This window comes from Sus scrofa, chromosome 5 (assembly GCF_000003025.6).
Source record: "Sus scrofa isolate TJ Tabasco breed Duroc chromosome 5, Sscrofa11.1, whole genome shotgun sequence".
NCBI classification, from domain to species: Eukaryota; Metazoa; Chordata; class Mammalia; order Artiodactyla; family Suidae; genus Sus; species Sus scrofa.
The window spans coordinates 56948534-56967917 of NC_010447.5; the positions used below are offsets into that span (position 1 = coordinate 56948534).

Genomic DNA, 19384 nt, shown 5'->3' on the forward strand with positions numbered 1-19384 from the left:
AGAACAGAGGAAGAATTATGCACGGGACAGTGTCAGCAGTGTGTCAGATATATCCCAGTACCGTGTTGAAGTAAGATGCTTTGATGTTTGCTCAAATTTACAGTGATGTTTGAGGGACATAAAAATTGGTAGTAAAATCAGAATTATGTTTCGTTTCATTTCTATGGTGTTGTAAGCTGTGCTGACCTTTTTCTTTTAATCTTTTTTATACGGAGTTCCTGTTGTGGCTCAGCAGAAATGAATCTGACTAATAAGTGGGGCTGCGGGTTCAATCTCTGGCCTCGCTCAATGGGTTAAGGATCCAGTGTTGCCTTGAGCTGTGGTGTAGGTCGAAGACACAGCTCAGATCCTGCGTTGCCGTGGCCTGTGGCGTAGGCCAGCGGCTATAGCTCTGATTGGACCCCTAGCCTGGGAACCTCCATATGCCTGGGACACAGCCCTAGAAAGCAAAAAAGCCAAAAATAAATAAATAAATAAATAAATTTAAAAAAATAAAAATAGATGTTAAGTGTAAAAGTATCAGTCTTTTCATAGAGAATAAATTAAACCACTCATTTATCATTGTTAGCCTTATTTTGGTTAACAACGGACAGAGGCTTTTCCTCTATTGCTCTCTCTTCTGATATTTGCTCTTAATTGGAGTCGATTTAGGTGACCTTTGCTTATAATAGAAAATATTTAAGTAGGGAGTAGTTTTAAAATTGCTCTTATTTTCAGTTTTCTACCTCCTCAAGCATGCTTAATTAAATTTAACCAGTTTTGATTCAGTAGAGTGAAAAGTCTGACAGTTGTAACAAACTGGAATTGCTGTTGCTGCTCTCAATTAGCATTGTCTGTAGTTTTCAAGCTGCCATGTCGATTGCCTTCTATTGTTTAGCCTTTAAATAACCAAAATGGAATGAAATGGATTAAATAAAGGAAATGTTATTTAAGCTGTTTAGAGTTTGGTTTTTTGTCATGTTGATGTAGTTCCGGAGGGCTCAGTATTAAATAGATTTAGGTATTTTATGATTCTAGGCATTGTTTAATGTTATGATCCCAGTAAGAAAACCACGAGGTTCTAGAGCACCTTGTATTTGTCTCTCCCCTCTCTATTAGCTGACTTCAGTTAGGTTAACTTGGCTGTTTTGAGGAAAATGTTTCCTGAGAGACTGTGTATATTATGAACATTTTTTCTTTTCGCCAATCCCAAGCACTTGACCACCTTTGTTCTGGATCGGAAAGATGCTATGATAACTGTTGATGATGGAATAAGGAAGCTGAAATTGCTTGACGCCAAGGGCAAAGTATGGACTCAAGATATGATTATTCAAGTGGACGAGCGAGCTGTGAGCCTGATTGATTTAGAATCAAAGGCAAGTTTGAAAAAATTATGCTATCACGTATGTCTGGAATCTAATATAAGACACAAATGTACCTTTCCACAGAAAAGAAAATCATGGACTTGCAGAATAGACTTGTGGTTGCCAAGGGGGAGGGGGAGGGAGTGGGGTGGTTGGGGAGCTTGGGGTTAATAGATACAACTATTGCTGTTGGAATGGATTAGCAATGAGATCCTGCTTTGTAGCACTGGGAACTGTGTCTAGTCACTTATGATGGAGCATGATAATGGGCAAAAATAGAATGTGTACATGTATGTGTAACTGGGTCACCATGCTGTACAGTAGGAAAAAAAAATTGTATTGGGGAAATAACTATTTAAAAAATAATAAAAATATTTGTACGGTTTTATTTTCAAGAAAGTTCTGCAAATGCCTATGTTTACAGTTAGGTCAGATTTTTTGAAAACGGGTGAAATTTTTTGTTCTTTTTTTTGCTTTTTAGGGCCTCACCTGTGGCATATGGAGGTTCCCAGGCTAGGAGTTAAATCAGAGATGTAGCTGCCAGCCTATGCCACAGCCACAGCAACGCCAGATCCGAGCCACATCTGCAACCTACACCACAGCTCATGGCAATGCCAGATCCTTAACCCACTGAACAAGGCCAGGGATTGAACCCTCATCCTCATGGATCCCAGTTGGATTCGTTAACTGCTGAGCCATGAAGGGAACTCCCAATGGGTGAAAATTTAACAAAGTAAAATATTCTTGTCTGTGATTTTGAAGGAAAAAACAACATACTGTATATGCTTTATGCATGAAAAATCATGTTTTTATAAACTAGAGATAGAAGGATGTGATTTTTTTTAAAAAATACTACATGATGAGATGGAAGAAGTGAGGGAAAAAATACATAGTGCTAAAATAAGGCCCCAGTGGGGCACTATTCTTTATGACATGCATGAATTACAAGCTAGGGCAAACCATGTCCGAGTGATAGAATCTGAATCCAGTGACTGAACTGGGATGAAGGGGTCTGTATGTGCATTAACTTTCTACCAGGCCAACACCGGGCATCTTTCTTTCTCAAGCCACCGGCAGGTAAGATGCTAGAAGTCTTAAAAGATGACTTTTCTGAGCCCCATCATCTCATAAACCTTTGAGGTGCTAAGATAGAAAACAACTGTTGTCATATTAAAGTATTCTGATAGGAGTCGGAGTAAAATTTCCCCTTTCTTTTGTCTCATTCATTGTATTCTGTGAGAGGATAGCAACTGAGAGTTTCTCTAATGCCCATAGTTTCAGGTAATTATAGAGAAGGGAGATTTGACTTTTGCAAAGAAAAAAATTTATTATCTCTCTGATATGGCTCAGAAATTATATTCTATATTAATAGAAGCTGCATTTTAAAAATTTTTAATTAAAATATAGTTGATATACAGTATCATGCCAATTTCTGCTGTATAGGGGACCTGCACTTTTAAATTATCTTTGTTGGGTCCCAGGGAATCAGGACTTAGAATTGACATATATATACACACATATAGACACACATATATATTTATATGCTATATGTAATAAAAGTTATTGTTTTTTATGCCCCAGTTTCAAGGATATTGTATTTTGTTTACTTTAAAAGAATCTACATTTTCTCCGATCAATTACATCATGACACCCCTTGCTATTTGTACAAAGCCACTAGTATTAGGATAAGCACCTTAAATATATCTCATTAAATAAAGAATTCTTTATTATTATGAACAGAAATTTCCTTTAAGAAGTAACTATGTAATCTGTCTGTATCTTATTTACATGACCCTTTATAGGTTAGAGAGTATTCACTTTCTCTTTTTTGTTTTTTTGTTTTGTTTTGTTTTTTAGGGCCACACATGGGGCATATGGAATTTCCCAGGCTAGGGTCCAATTGGAGCCACAACTGCTGTGCCACAGCCACAGCAGCGTGGGATCTGAGCCACGTCCTACACCACATCTCGCCAACACCAGGTCCTTAACCCACTGAGCGAGGCCAGGGATCGAACCCGCATCCTCATGGTACTAGTCGGGTTCATTAACCTCTGAGTCATGAAGGGAACTCCAAGATTATTCACTTTCATAAACCAAGTATCTTAATCATTTTGAAGAATTTCATTGTTAGTATACAGAAATGCCACTGATTTCTGAATGTTGATCTTGTATCCAGCTACTTTGCTGAATTCGTTGATCAGTTTGAGTACTTTTTGGGTTTGAGTCCTTAGGGTTTTCTATGTAGTATCATGTCATCTGCATACAGTGACAATTTTACCTCTTCTCTTCCAATTTGGATACCTTTTATTTCTTTTGTTTGTCTGATTGCTGTAGCTAGGACTTCCCATACTGTGTTTAATAAAAGTCATGAGAGTGGGCATCCTTTAGAAAATTTTATATAATGAATTTTTTCACTTGAGAGATTCACTGAAATAAAAAGTATACAAATGATATGTTATTCTTAGCCTAATGTTTGTGATTAACTGAAGGTAGAAACTAAGCATATGACTCTATAATATTCAAGTGAAAAAAAGTCCTAGGCTACATAGCCACAGGGAAAAGAATACCAGGTAAGATGGTGAATAATTTTGGAAAGAAGCCTCAGTTTACCTATTTTGCTCTTTTTAAAATTTTTTCATTAAACTATAGTTGATACAAAGTTGTCTTAATTTCTGCCGTAAAGTGCTTCAATTATGCGTATATACCTATCCATTCCCATATAGGTTATCACAGAATCTTGAGTAGAGTTCCCTGTGCTATACAGCAGGACCCCATTGACCATCCATTCCATATACCATAGCGTGCGTGTGCCATCCCAAGCTTCCAATCCTCCCTTCTCCCCAGCCCTTCCCCTTTGGTAACCATAGGTTTGTTTTCAAAGTCTGTGAGTCTGTTTCGTTTTCTACCTAAGTTCATTTGTATCATTTTTTTCAGATTCTACATATAAATGATGTCATATGATATTTGTCTGGCTTACTTCACTTAGTATGATAATCTCTAGGTCCACCCATGTTGCTACAAATGGCATTCTTTCATTCTTTTATGGCTGAGTAATATTCCATTGTATATATTCCACGTCTTCCTTATCCATTCCTTTGTTGGTGGACATTTTGCTTCTTTTGCTCTAAAGGCATCATCTCTACCCCATAATCTTAGGAAATTAGTAATGCTAAGTTCAGTGTTTCTTCTGTTTATTAAGAGCATAACCACATCCCTTTGTTAAATATCTCCATTTTTGTTGCTCTTTCTCCCAGCCACCAGTTAGCCCAGGTTTGTGTCTTTGCTTCCTCCTTGTACCTATTCATCCTCCATATTTATTTACTGTATTTTACTGATATTCATTATCAATGTGATTTGCACACTTTAAAAATTATTGGTACAATGCCCAGAGCTCTTTGTGGGATAGATTTTATATATACAATGAAAAATAAGGCAAGTCCTTTTTTACTTTGTAGAATGAACTGGAGAATTTTCCTTTAAACACAATCCAGCACTGCCAAGCTGTGATGCACTGCTGTAACTATGATTCAATCCTTGCCCTGGTGTGCAAAGAGCCAACTCAGAACAAGCCAGATCTTCATCTTTTCCAGTGTGATGAGATTAAGGTAAAAGAATTGTGACTTTTCTTTCCCTTTAAGTAGTTATTCTGGCAGCTTTTGATTATCTACTTCAACCATATGACTGGTAGGTACTAGGTTTGTAGTTTCTTAAAATTTTGTGAGGAGAACAAATACCTCACTGTCATCCTTAGTGTTGTTTCTAGGCTAAGTAAATAAAGAGGAGGTAGACTAGTATTTTAAAATATAAGATGCATTCTTTTTATGTGAAAAGGTGTGGATAATGTATTAAGTTTTTCATTGAGGGACTTAGACATAATTAAAGATTGTCTTCAAAAATCATGCTTCATAAACAATAAATAATCATGCCATCCTATTTTATTCTGCACTGATCACAGAGCTTGGATTATTATGATGAAACACTTAGACATTTTCCATGATATCAATTTAAGGGTCACTGCTTAATTTTGTGACTTGAATAATTGCTTAAGATATGTAATCCCCAGGTGATAATGTGAAAATAGTTGAGTGCAGTTTAATTACTAGTAATAATATGCCATATCCTGAAGATTTGTATTTCAAAGTACACTGTAATTTTCAAATGGTTATAATTCGTGATGCTTTATTGGACATTAGAATTTATCTTCAATCTTAAATATCTTTATTTCGTGAGTTGATTCCTCTAAAAGGGAAATCATTTTTGGTTGAATCGATTGGCTCTTTGCCAAAGCAGTGCTTTATCACTGTGATCATGTCTTATAAAATACACAGTTTTTATTTTGTAACGAAAGGCTTGGGAATGAACATAAAGTGTCACTTAATCTTTCCTGTAATTCTTTGCCATTAGAATATGATTGATAAATTAAGATTGACTGTAAATAGTGTGTTTTATAATTTTTATTTCAGTTTATATAATAAATGACATTCTAAAAATCTTACTTGAAAAGAACGTAGCAGTAGATAACCTGTTGATGTAATATTCATCAGACTTTTATGTAGTGCCTTTTTTTGGGGGGGCACAGGTGCAGCATATAGAAGTTTCTAGACTAGGGTCTAATCGGAGCTGCAGCTGCTGGCCTGTGCCACAGCCACAGCAATTCCAGATCTGAACTGCGTCTGCGACCTACACCATAGCTTGTGGCAACGCTGGTTCCTTAACCCACTGAGCAAGGCTAGGGATCAAACCTGCATCCTAATGGATAGTCGGGTTCTGTTTCTGCTGAGCTACATCCGGAACTCCTGTAGTGCCTTTTGAAAGTCATAAAGTGTATTAAGAGTTTTACAAAGTTAGATTTATTAAATCAGGAAGTATTAAGGTGAATATTTAGCTCTGAAAATGTATGTAGTTTCTTTTACATGGACCATCTTACAACATTGCTTTTGAGTTTTAAAGTTTCTTTATCATGGGACTTTACACAATGCTCCTGCCCACTCTGTGGTCAATTTTTTCTTAAATGATAGCCAGCCGGGTCCCCCACATAGGAAATTCAGGATTCCTAGGCATCTTCACTTTTGTTCTCCCACAGAATAGAAGACCTTTGACATGATGTTTGTAATTCTTCCTGAAACTAGGATGTTGTTATGGAAGTGAAGCTGGACTAGGATACATTTGTACTTTCATTTACCTAGCCATGTGATCTAGGCCAAGTTTTCGTATAAATATTCCTCAGTTTCATTAATTAAAACAAGAACAGATTAGATGATCATTGTGTCCTCTCAGTTCTAAAATTTTATGATTACTTGTGCTTATGGTTAAAGAGTATATATGTATATATATAATTTTTTTTTGAGAAAAACATACATGATTACAGAGAACAAGCAGGCACAAAAATAGAAGATAAATACATCCCAGCAAGAATCTGATATACAGTAATAATCACTGGCTATATATAAACTTCAGAAGCAAACTACACAAACTTCTTAGCTGCTCATCTCACATTGATTCCCAAGAAAACCAAATCAAATGTTCTTGTTGCAAAAGTATCAGAGAAAGTTAAATTTTTCTTTTTTTTTGGCCCTGCCTGAAGCCTTTGAAAATTCCTGGGCCAGGGATCAAACCCATGCCACAGCAGTGACCTAAGCCACTTCAGTGACAAGGCTGATCCTTGACTCCTGCACCACAAGGGAATTCTGCAAGTTAATTTTTATTAACCTGAAATGATAAAATAAAGGGGTTTTCAGAAAAGCTACCATTTGAGTGTTGGGATTCCTCCCATGATGGTGGGGGTTTGTCTTCAAGTGAGAGTTGGGCAGCTGGAAGTGGGTGACGTGTTCCCCTGGGTTCGTGGATGCCCAGTGGATGACAAGGATGAACAAGGGAGAAACAATGCCACTCCATATGCAGGTACTTCTGATTCCTTCATGGCTTCTCAGGCAGAGGTATTAACCCAGTTACATTTTTAGCATGTGATTATACTTTCAGCACTTGCAAATCCCTTTTTCTCTTTGCCTTCATGCAAGTATAGCTTTTTTTTTTTAACTAAAAGAATCTGTATTAAATAATCTTTGAAAATTCCTTCAGTTTTCCAATCCTGTTATTACAAAGTTCACTTAAAAAAACTGCAAGAGTAATGTTTTAAAAATAGATTAAAAAGAAACAAAACTCAACACTTTTCTTTTATATCAAGACATTTATTGATTCAGACAAGGAACATAAACCTTTTTTCTGTTTTAACCTATATATCATGGCAAAAAAAAAAAAAATCCATAACCTCCTAGGTAACTTGTCTTTCATTGCAGGCAAACCTAATTAGTGAAGATATTGAAAGTGCAATCAGCGACAGTAAAGGAGGCAAACAGAAGCGACGGCCTGATGTCCTGAGGTAAAAACGTTAAAAGAAATTAAGGGCTAGAATTGGTGGGTTTTTAAGCCATTTTTTCCTCTAAAGATTAAAAATATATTTTCAGTGAAGGTGTATTATTATTATATTTTGCAGGTTACAACCTGTAATCTCAGCTCATTTGCTTTCCCAAGTTTGTCAGTACATGTGTGTGTATCTTTTCTCTCCGTGTGATTCTGGTCTTTCTCGGATATGGCTCTTCTCACTTGTGTTGTCATAGAAACGCATGAATGATGAGTGGCATTTTAAGAGAAGGTGGCCTAAGGGAATACAAATAGATATTAGGATACTAGTTGGTTAACAGCCGTTGCAAATCACAGGCGACCTGTTTTTAGCTGAATTGCCAATGGTCTATATTTTAATATTTTACATGCTTTTATTATGGAGTGGTTAAGAAATTCTTGTTTTTTTCTACCCCTTGACATAATTCTTCCTGAGGTTGAAGAACTAATACCATAAAACTGAGAGAATTGATGTGTTAAGAGAAACAAGGATGGTAAAAATTCAGTTTGTTTTCACCTTTTTTAGGATGATTTCCAAAGCAGACCCTGGCATACCACCTCCACCCAGAGCCCCCGCCCCTGTGCCCCCTGGGACTGTGACCCAAGTGGATGTTCGAAGTCGGGTGGCAGCCTGGTCTGCACTGGCAGCTGACCAAGGGGACTGTGAGTATTTCTAGGAATTGGTACTTACTGAACATTTCCTTTGAGGTTGTGGCGTAGGTCTAGCTTTCAAATTCTGTTTCTGATTTCCAAGCTGAGCTTAAGGTTAGTTTTGTAAAAGTAAATCTTAGGTAAAGAAAAGTTAATTTTACACTGTCATGTTATTGTCTCTGAGAGTTCAGAGCAGTCATTTGATAAATATGGTGTTAGGAGCAGAGACATTTCTTTTGAAAGCAGTCTAAGAGAGGAAATTTAACTCAACTAACAATTAGAAGGATGGTGATAGAATATATACCAAATTGGAGACTATCATTTTTTTTTTTTTAAAAATTATACTACAGGAGTTCCCGTCATGGCTCAGTGGTTAACGAATCCAACAAGGAACCATGAGGTTGCAGGTTCGATCCCTGGCCTTGCTCAGTAGGTTAAGGATCTGGTGTGACCGTGAGCTGTGGTGTAGGTTGCAGATGTGGCTTGGATCTGGCATTGCTGTGGCTCTGGCCTAGGCCATCAGCTTCAGCTCCGATTAGACCCCTAGCCTGGGAACCTCCATATGCTGTGGATATGGCCCTAGAAAAAGACAAATAATAATAATAATAATAATAATAAATAAAGTGACAAAAAATAAAGATAATACTACAAATTCTTTCTATTATTATTATTATCTTACCAATGTCCTCTTTTGGACATACTGCTTGTGGTCACATGGGCAGGGTGTCAGGACAGTGGTAAGGCAGTGGAAAAGAGGTAAAATGCAGTCACCATCGAGTAAACTTGTCCAGGGGGCCCTATGTCTATACCATCAGACAAGTATTCAATCATAGCAAAGAACATGGTATAATTTTTATATGTCAGCATGTTTTACTTAATCTGAAATTTTTATAACTGGAAAATGACTCAAAATATGTTTGGTCTAGTCTCTTAATTTTAAGGGTGAATAAGTTGTGATCCTAGTTCAACGAGCCTTCTTACATCACTTATCCTTTATCTAATAATTGGTTTTATTCATGAGGATATCTAGCAGTGTAGTTAACTAGCAGAATTCAATTGTCAAAATGAGTGATACTGGACTGTACCTTGAGTCTGGTGAGTCAAAATTTGGGCTCTGGAGCAAGAATGGGATCCACTGGTGTGACCTTGGGGTTATCTCTGTGCTTCAGCCTTATTTGCAGAATGGGGATAATAATGTCTGCTGCTGTGAATCCGAAAGCAAATCATATCTACAGCAGTACCTGAAACAGTGTAGTATACATTCATTTTTTCCAGATTTGAGTTTGACTTTATCAGTTTCTTTCCATTGCCTTTCAATCCTAAAAGTTATTTGCAGACGTTTACGTGTAAGCCCAGCTACCAAACAGATGAAACAAAGAAATCTTTGAAGCATCCATTTTTCAAAAATAAAGTAACAGAATTACTACTTTAACGTTATAACTGTTTCTGTTTGGAGTAATTATATACATTTCTATAGATCCACTTCATATTTAAAATTTTGTGTTTAAAAAACTAAGTGGGAGTTTATAGTGTTTCCTACTTCTTGTGTACTTACAGTATTTCTGCTGTCATTAGTATTTTGGTGGCAGGGATGTGGGTTTTATTTGGAGAGGAGTCAAAATGGCCTTCCTTGAACTTAAGATAGCAGATGTCTTAAGTTAACAGACGTTCTGAATAGACCTCTAAACCATCTGTAAAACCAAATATAACTTACAACAAAGAAAAAAAATTCAGTCTCAGGAGGTTCTGAGCCCTCATTAGATTTTTGTCTAAAATATACCAATCTATTTAACCTACAGTAGATAAGGTTTTCAGAACTTTTGGTCTACTACTAGGTCAGACAGAACACCACATAGTACGTGACCTTCTGTCTGGATTCAGGTCAGTTTGTAGTTGGAAAGCCAATGGGAGAGGTTCTCTCTGGTCCCTCTGAAGGCGCTGGCTGACGCAGAACTGGGCAGCTCCTTCTTTGGCTTTTTGACTCTTACCCCTGACTCCAGAAGTGACCTGCAGAACAGTGACAGTGGCAGTGGAGTTCCTGGTAGTGCTGCAAACCATGAAAACCTCTGTGAAATACCACATCTGTCTCACCTTGCCCTCCAAATGATATTTTGGGACCTGCTGGAGTTCCTTCCTTATAGCTGTCTTACTGCTCTCTGTAGTACACTATAACCAAGACAGCCTCCAACCACATGTAAAGTAGAGCTAACTGGCAAGATTTCACGTGTAGAAATTTCGCTGATTAAGTTTCATTCAGACTCAGTGATTTCTTCTTTTTTTTTTTTTTTTTGGCAAGTATTGCATTTATGGGTAAGGTTAGGCATAGCCATTTTCAATGTTTTTTTGTAGTTCTCTGTATTGAACATCATGAGTCATGATGATGATGTGTATCTCCATTAGTGGTGATCACAGTTCTCCTGATCCATCCATCCATTCTTCTTTCATGCATCTGCTGTGACATCTTTGCATGAGTATCTGTTTAGTGAAAGTGTTAACTGATTTGTACCAGGTAGGAATTCATGATAATGATCCTTATTAACATCATGCCTTAGCCAATTGAGCTAACATAATATCTTGAGACTTTTGTTCTTAATTTGCAGATGCATTTAGGTATTTCTACTTTTAAAGCATATGGCTTCAAATTATCATGAGCCCAACATTAAGGGTTTTAAGCTTAATTACAACTGGATTTTTTTTCTTTAACTTTTTAGGGCCACACTCTCGGCATATGGAGGTTCCCAGGCTAGGGGTCAAATCGGAGCTACAGCTGCAGGCCTACGCCACAGCCACAGAAACGTGGGATCCAAGCAGCATCTGCAGCCTACACCACAGCTCACAGCAATGCCAGATCCCCGACCCACTGAGGGAGGTCAGGGATCGAACCTGCATCCTCATATATACTAGTCGGAATCATTTCCGCTGTACCATAAGGGGTACTCCCACAATTAGAATTTTAGAAACACTTTACTATCAGAATCCCCAAAGCTTTCCTGTTAGCACGAAGTTCGAAGGTGTAAAAATTAGGAGCTTTGTTTCATTAGAACTTAGCCTCTTTTAAGAAGTAAGTGCTTAATGTGGGTTTAAAATTTTTTCTTGTGTAGGAATTAAAGGGTATTAAGTTAGTTGGCTCTGCAGGCAGCTGACATCAGGAAGAGAGAGAAGAGAGGGGAAATTACACGGTAAATCAATGCCATACAAGTGTAAGGCCGGTATTTCAGCTCTGCCAAGTGTGGTGGCGAGGGTGCATGTCAGAGACGATGAGCACAGCTTTGATTTTATATCCAGTGGAGGTGTTTCCTTTTGCAGATGATGCTCTTTTCTAGTCAGTTTTCATGTTTAATTATCTATACTGGTATCACTTAAGCAACAGGTTGAAAGGTGTATAATTGTCTTTTCTTTAGTTGAGAAACAAAGGCATTATTATGAGCAGGAAGAAACACCTGAGATGATGGCAGCCCGCATTGACAGAGATGTGGTAAGTGAAATAGTCATCTTTGCATCACTGGCTTTTTATTTAAATAGGAAAAAATATTAACAGGGAAAATGAAGCTCATTTAAATAAAGATGTTTTGTACAAATTGTATTTTTTTCTTTCCAGCAGTAGTTATGTCCTTTGAATTATTTTTCTTCTTAACTATTTTACCTTTATGCCAATATTTAGTCAGTAGACAAAGTTGTGATAGAAGTAGACTGTTTTTGCAAAGGAATTTAAGCTGAATATCAGATTTGAGGGATTTTTCTTTTCTCATGGTTTGCAATCCATAAATAAAATACCTTTTTCATGTTTCTTCCTGGCATTTATTTTAAAATAGTTTATAATGCCTGAAAGGTAAAAGTTATGTGGCCTTTTCAAAGGGTAGAAAAGTACATTTTAATGCTTTGTAGAGGACAAGGCAGTATTTATTTTTGTTTCTTCATAAGTAATTTCCATACAGAATAACAATGCCCTGTGACATAATTATAAAATATGATGTCAGTCTAATTACTTTTGGTACCATACTCATGTTCTCGGCTTATTTGGAAACAAATACTTAGATGAATGTGAAATTTGGAATTTAATTTACATCACTGTATTACTTGTTAAAAGTTTAATACTTAAAAATTTATTTATCATGTTTTCAGTCTTTAATTAAGAGAATGTCGTTTTACACATAGAAGAGAAGTCACCTAAGACTATAGTATGTATAATATACTGCGTATAATATAACATGATACATAGTATAGTATAATCAAAGTTGATCCTCTGATCCCTGACAGCATAGTGCATCATTAATTCTATTTTACCCTGTAGAAATTTTTAGTAATGCCTATTATTGAAGATTATCTATGTGTTTATAAGGTTATCACAATATTCTGTAGCCCTTTAATTCCACAAAATAATATTGTCTGTACTTTATTGGGACATTTATTAGAAGAACAGAAATGCTCAGTGCTGTTCTAACAAACTGTTTCTCAGAATTTCCCCCCTGACTTTATGTGGGACAACACAATGAGAAAATTAGAGTGATTTAAAATAATCACTAATATGAATAGATATTGTCAATACTCTCTTTATGGTATTGAAAATAGAACAAAATTAAGCTAAAGAAAAATGTAGCCATAGATAAATTTAGTTCAATATTTCTTCTTAGAATTAATGATAAACTTGAAATTTCCCCTTGGGAAGGTGTTCATTTCTCTGCCTTTTTTTTCACTTTCCGATTTTCCTTTATGGTGTACAGCTGAGGCAGAAGTAGTTTTTTTCTGCTCTGCATTTTATTCTGTAATTTCTAATTGCAGCAAATTTTAAACCACATTTTGGATGACATTGAATTTTTTATCACAAAACTCCAAAAAGCGGCTGAAGCATTTTCTGAGCTTTCTAAAAGGAAGAAAGCTAAGAAGGGTAAAAAGAAAGGACCAGGAGGTAAGTTGGATTTTCTTAAATTTCTAAAGACCATTCAGAATGCCCGGGCGAGGCAGAGTTTCTGCCCTTCCGAGCTGTTCAACAGGGCTCCATGGAGTGGAGACCAAGGTCATTTTTTCTGGCTCTGAGATACCACCAGGAAAGTAGACAGAGACTAAGATGAGCCAGGAGAAGAGTCCATCTGGTCCTAAGTTGGCTACAGTAAGAAAGACTCAAGGACATTTTACCTATATTACAGAGAGACTCAGATTCAGTAGTGACCAATTGCTCATTGTTTTCATCAGTCATTGTAGGAGTAAGGTCTGTTAAAGAAAGTCATAGCGCCATTCTTCCCATTTGTGAACCAATTTTGTTGTAAATAGAAGACCTCATTATTTTGCTAAATAAAAAGATTTTTTCTCGTTAAAATAGTTTAAAATGTCAGTGGATTTTAATTTCTTATCACAGAATTCCAAAGAGGACATTCTGGTCACCTACAAGCAATTTTTAAGTATGCTGTAGGTCAGCTATTTAAAATGGTCTCAAGGAGTTCCTGTCGTGGCTCAGTTGTTAACCAATCTGACTAGGAACCAGGAGATGGCGGGTTTGATCCCTGGCCTTGCTCAGTGGGTTAAGGATCTGATGTTGCCAGGAGCTGTGGTGTAGGTCACAGATGAGCTCAGATCCCATGTCACTGTGGCTCTGGCATAGGCTGACGTCTATAGCTCTGATTAGACCCCTAGCCTGAGAACCTCCATATGCCACGAATGTGGCCATAAAAAGACAAAATAAATAAATAAATAAAATAGTCTCAAGATGTATAAAATTATAATTATGGTGTAAAATGGTATAGATTGAAATATATAAAGAAATAGTAAATGTTCCTTTCATTACACATGACTTCAAATCAGTCTCTAGCTCTGTCTACATCAAAGCATATGACCTATAGTTGTCTTCTAGAAGCATATATGTGCGTACACCTCACCTCCATGTAGTTTGAAATTAAGTGTTACTCCTTTCTGATGTCTCAAACCACTTCTCCTGCTGTACTCTTTACAGAAGGTATACTATCTACTTGGTCAGCCAGATTCAAAAACCACAGATATTTCTATGACTCCATTCTCTAACTTACAACCAACATCGATTTTAGTTTGTGTCTCTTTTTTTTATTTTATTTTTTTTAATTGTTATTTCCCCAACACATTTTTTCCCCCACTGTACAGCATAGGGACCCAGTTACACACACATGTATACATAGTTTTTTCTCCCATTGTCATGCTCTGTTGTAAGTATCTACACATAGTTCTCAGTGCTACACAGTAGGATCTCATCGTTAATCCATTCCAAAAGCAGTAGTTTGTGTTCAGTGTCTCTTATACCCAGTTTTTCCTCTTTTCATTTTCACCAGCAATTGCTTCAAGCTATCTTATTTTTTACCCAGCTTCCTAAGGCAGCAATCAAGCCTCCTGTCTTCCATCCTGTGAAAATAGTCTTCTTAAAGCTCTAAGGCAGTCATTTCATTCTTCTGCTGAAAAGCATGTTAAGCCCATGTCCTACTGGTGTGAGCCTGACCCCTCACCCTGGCTCTCAAGGTCATTCACAGTCTGACCTTGGCCTATTTTTCTGTTCTCACGTTTCTTTGCTTTGGTGTTTATTGTTTCATGTACATGCAGTTTCCCTTTTCCATGTTTTTGCATATGCTGTTTTTGATCCAACCATGATGTTTTCCTTACTAAATTGCCCTGGAACAGACATTTCAAATCCCATCTTAAAAGCTACTTTTGGAAATGTCTTTAAATATACATTTCCCCATCTCCCAACCAAGTGTAGTCTCCTTCAGTAGCACTCAGTTGACATGTCTCTGATACTTACCTAGTTCATGTCTTCTATTAGATTTTAAGACCCTTAAGATCAGGGCTTGTAACATACACATTTTTGTAGGCTTCATAGTGATAAGCATGATGATTGGCACATAGAAGAGCTATAAATTTATGGGTAATCTGGTAGTGCCTAAGGGTAGATTTCAAATGTTTAGATTTCAAATGTTGTTCTAGTCAGATTATGAGATGGTAGAGTAACCAGGTAGCATGATATCTGATGTGATCATCAAACTTTCAAAACATGAATGTGTGTTTTTTTTTTAATTTTTTTATTGAATAGGGGTTTTTAGAACTTTGCTCTCATCTTCCCTTCCTCCCATTTATTCCTTTAGAGGGTGTTTTAACCCTGCGGGCAAAACCCCCACCTCCTGATGCATTTGTTGACTGTTTGCAGAAGTTTAAACATGGATTTAACCTTCTGGTAAGTGAAATTTATTTATATAGAATTAAACAAATGGAAAAGATCAAAGTTTAGCCAGGCTGCTCCTGATTCAATTAAGAGATAAACTTGTTATTGGAGGTTTTTTTTGTATGTGTATTTTGATTGGCCTTTTAACTAAAACAGCAGAGTGTAAAACCTATATAACTAAGAGACTTGATCAAAAAAGAACAACTCCAATACTTTAAAACAGAATTTTCCTAATCTAATTCACACATGCTAATTAAGATACTAGAAGTGAAACTAGTAGCAAAAACCTTCTCCTCTGAGTCCAAGTTGAACCGTTTTGAATGTCTGACTTTTGCTCCATTATATCATAGTAACATGTTTGTCTGTTTTCTTCATGTTACAGGCGAAATTGAAGTCGCACATCCAAAATCCTAGTGCTGCAGATTTGGTTCATTTTCTGTTTACTCCATTAAATATGGTAAGGTTTTGTTAATTTTGAAAATAATCATTCCTAGTATTTTTTTTTTCAGCCCCAAGTGTCTGTCTAGATTATCTGGACAGTTTTTCTTTGTTGCCTTGCTTGGATACTATTTCTTTTACCATCTCTTATGAACTTTGAGGATGTGAAATTTGAGAGTCTAAAGAACCTTAAGAATCCTCTAGTCCAAACACCTTATTTTATAGCTGAGGAAACTGATGTCGCTGATAGAGCTAGGGAAATGAAAAGAAATAAAGATTTATTAGATACTAGTGTTTCATATATACTAGTATATAATATAAATGGCTTGAACAATATAGAACATTTTCTCTTTCTCACAAAGTAGGCTAGGCATGAGGAGTCCAGAGTTGGACGGATGGCTTTGTTCCATGAAGTTATTCAGAGACCCCAGTTTTTTTCAGTGAGGTGTTCTTCCATCTCCTGAGCTGTCACTGATTCAATCACTTGTTCATTTATTTATTCAAAAAATATTGAGAGCCTGCTACATGCTTGGCATTGCTAGCAGCTCATCAAGAACAAAACACATAAATTTTTATGCCCTTAGAACTTATGTTGGAGTGTGGAGGGGCAGCCAATAACCTAGATAAATGTATAAATAATATGGTTCACCTAAAAGAACTGCTATGTGGAAAAATATAGCAGGGAAAGTGAACAGGGACTGCTCCAAGTGGGTGTGTGTGTGTATGTGTTGTAAAGTATTACACTTTTAGGATAGGGTTGGTTAATGGAGCGACTCACTGAGAAGGTACCATATGAGCAAATAAATGAGGAATGACTTATGTGGATTTCTAAAGAAGCTTCTAGACAGAGAACAGCTAATGTAGATGCCCTGAGATGGTAACATGCCAATCATGTTCTTGGAATAAAAAGGTATTATGACTTGAGTAGAATGAGGGGGAAGATCTCACAGAGAGGGAGATGAGGTCAGCAAAATAAAAGGAGGACGTGTCTTGTTGGTCCTTATAGATGTTATGAAACTTTGACACTCTTGGAGGGTTTTTAACAGAAAGATTGCTCTGGCTGCAATGTTTAGACATTTGAGGGAAGAAGAGACTGAAGTAGTTACTGAAATAATTCAGATTCAAGATTATGGCATTGGGACCAGGTAACATTGGAGGTGATGAGAAGTAGTCTGACTCTGGTTATTAAACAGACAGTAAGATTTGCTGGTAGATTGGATGTGTAAGAGGCCAGGATGTCTCCAAAGTTTTGGCCTGAGACTAGAAGGATAGACTAATTAACTAAGATGGGGAAACAGTGGGTAAAACAGGTTTTTGACAGAAGAGGAGGGGTTCACTTTAGGCGATGTCAAAATTGAGTTGTATCCAGATGGAGAAATTTGAATTGGTAGTTGATTGAATGTATGAATTTGGAGTTTGGCGGAGGAGTCAAGACTACAGATAGACATTTGAGGATCCTCTGCATATGGAAACCATGAAATTGGGTGATATCACCAAGGGAGTGATTATAAATAAAGAAGGACCAGCACGCCAGTTGAGCCTTAGATAGATTTAGTGATGGGAAGAGCCAGAAGAAGAGAGTGAGAAGCAGTAAGTCAGGGAAGAAAAACAGGAATATTGTGGTAGGTTTTCTGGGCGCCAAATGAAGAAAATGTTTCTAAGAGGAACAGTTGAGATACTCTGTCAGGCATTTCAGTGGTGGAAGTTGACTTACCTCCATGTCTTTGTAACAGCTGTAAAAAGGCAGAGAAAGCTTTGTCTTTAAAGAGGTGACTCAAACAGACCATTTCTGCCATTGAATAGTTGGCTTGAACTTCCTCACCTGGCCATACCTAACACCAAAGGCATGTTGTCGCCAATGGAGTGGCTATATGTCCATCTACAATGTAAGGACTTCTCTTTCTAGAAGAAAGAAGAGAATGGACACTAGTGGACAATTAGCAGGCTTTGGCATGCCCACTATATACTAGGAATAGTGATATATACATAGTACAGTTTTCCCCCTAGAAAACTCCCTTCTTGTATATGTGTATTTTTACATAAGGTATAATTTTTGCAGCTAACAAAATGGTGTTTTGGGAACAGTTCCTTTTGTGAAGAAGGCAGATGTTTCCATAAGTTTATCCATCAGAAAGTTACACCACTTGAGTCAAAGGCCAGGATCCAAGATACACATCTTCATTTTCTAGATTTTCAGTATCCAGATATGCTCTTTCCTTATACACTGAATGAAATAGGCATAGTAGTATAATTTCCTTCCCATTTTTTATTTCTTACATTTGCAAACAGTGTAATAGCATTTTTCCAAGCTGATTTGTGCCACCATCCTGTCCTATAAGACAGCTGGAAAAATTTTCTGGAATAATATTTGAGTGCACAAAGAAAAGTGCTGGAGTTTGGGAAAAACATGGCAACAGAAAGCAGGTGCAATCATTGTTGTCCTTACACGCAGACAAATCCCAGAAGACACTGGGCTACACATCCCCCTTTTCTACAAATCCACAAGACCAAAAATGTGATAGGTCATTCCTCCTGGTGTGGGGAGGGCAAGTGAGAGAGGAGTTAGAAAGAAGGCAGAATCTCTTTTATTTATTTATTTTTTAATTTTCATTTTTTTTTGTCTTTTTAGGACCACACCCACGGCATATGGAGGTTCCCAGGCTAGGGGTTGAATTGGAGCTGTAGCCACCAGCCTACACCACAGCCACAGCAATGCAGGATCCAAGCCACATCTGTGACCTACACCACAGCTCACAGCAACGCCAGATCCTTAACCCACTGAGCGAGGCCAGGGATCGAACCCATGTTCTCATGGATGCTAGTCGGGTTCTCGGGTTTGTTAACTGCTGAGCCACAATGGGAACTCCAGAATCTCTTTCCTTTAAATGCTTCCAGCAGGACAGAGTTTCCCATTTTAAGGGCTAAGATAGGGTGTGTGGAGTGGTTTAGATTGCTTCATCTGTCAAAAGAGCAAATGAAAGCTTTATTGAATAATAATAACAGTAATGAAAATTGTTAGTAGGGTGTGATTTCTATGTGTATTATTTCTGATTTTTTTTAAGAGTAAGAATGGTAACTATGAAGCAGATAAATTCCACTAATTTGATTTAGAGCATGTGAAGACCATGGTCATTGAAGTTCTTTAATCTTTAACAAGAATGGAGCAAATGCAAGCATTTCTCATAGGTTTTGCTTGACTATCAGAAAAAAAATGACAGAATTCAAGTAACAAAAAGGGAGAAGTCTTATCCTTCTTTCCCGGAGGGTAACTAGACAAGACTTGAAGTAGAATATGAAATGAATATTGAGTATGAAATGAATATTGCTTTACAAACATAGGAAAGTAAGTAACATTATCAGCACAAATGTCAGACCTGGG

The 19384-nt window shown here is 37.0% G+C and overlaps 1 protein-coding gene across 8 annotated transcripts in view; it reads left to right on the top strand.

Moving 5' to 3' along the window:
* EPS8 (epidermal growth factor receptor pathway substrate 8) overlaps positions 1–19384 on the top strand; it is a 187673-nt gene that overhangs the window by 131089 nt on the left and 37200 nt on the right. For all 8 annotated transcript variants that reach the window (XM_021092301.1, XM_021092299.1, XM_021092298.1 and 5 more), the window contains 9 exons: positions 3–70; positions 1194–1355; positions 4799–4948; positions 7640–7722; positions 8269–8405; positions 11795–11868; positions 13173–13299; positions 15491–15579; positions 15950–16024. In XM_021092301.1, the coding sequence (XP_020947960.1) occupies positions 3–70; positions 1194–1355; positions 4799–4948; positions 7640–7722; positions 8269–8405; positions 11795–11868; positions 13173–13299; positions 15491–15579; positions 15950–16024 (965 nt within the window). The remainder of the gene's footprint in view (positions 1–2; positions 71–1193; positions 1356–4798; positions 4949–7639; positions 7723–8268; positions 8406–11794; positions 11869–13172; positions 13300–15490; positions 15580–15949; positions 16025–19384) is intronic.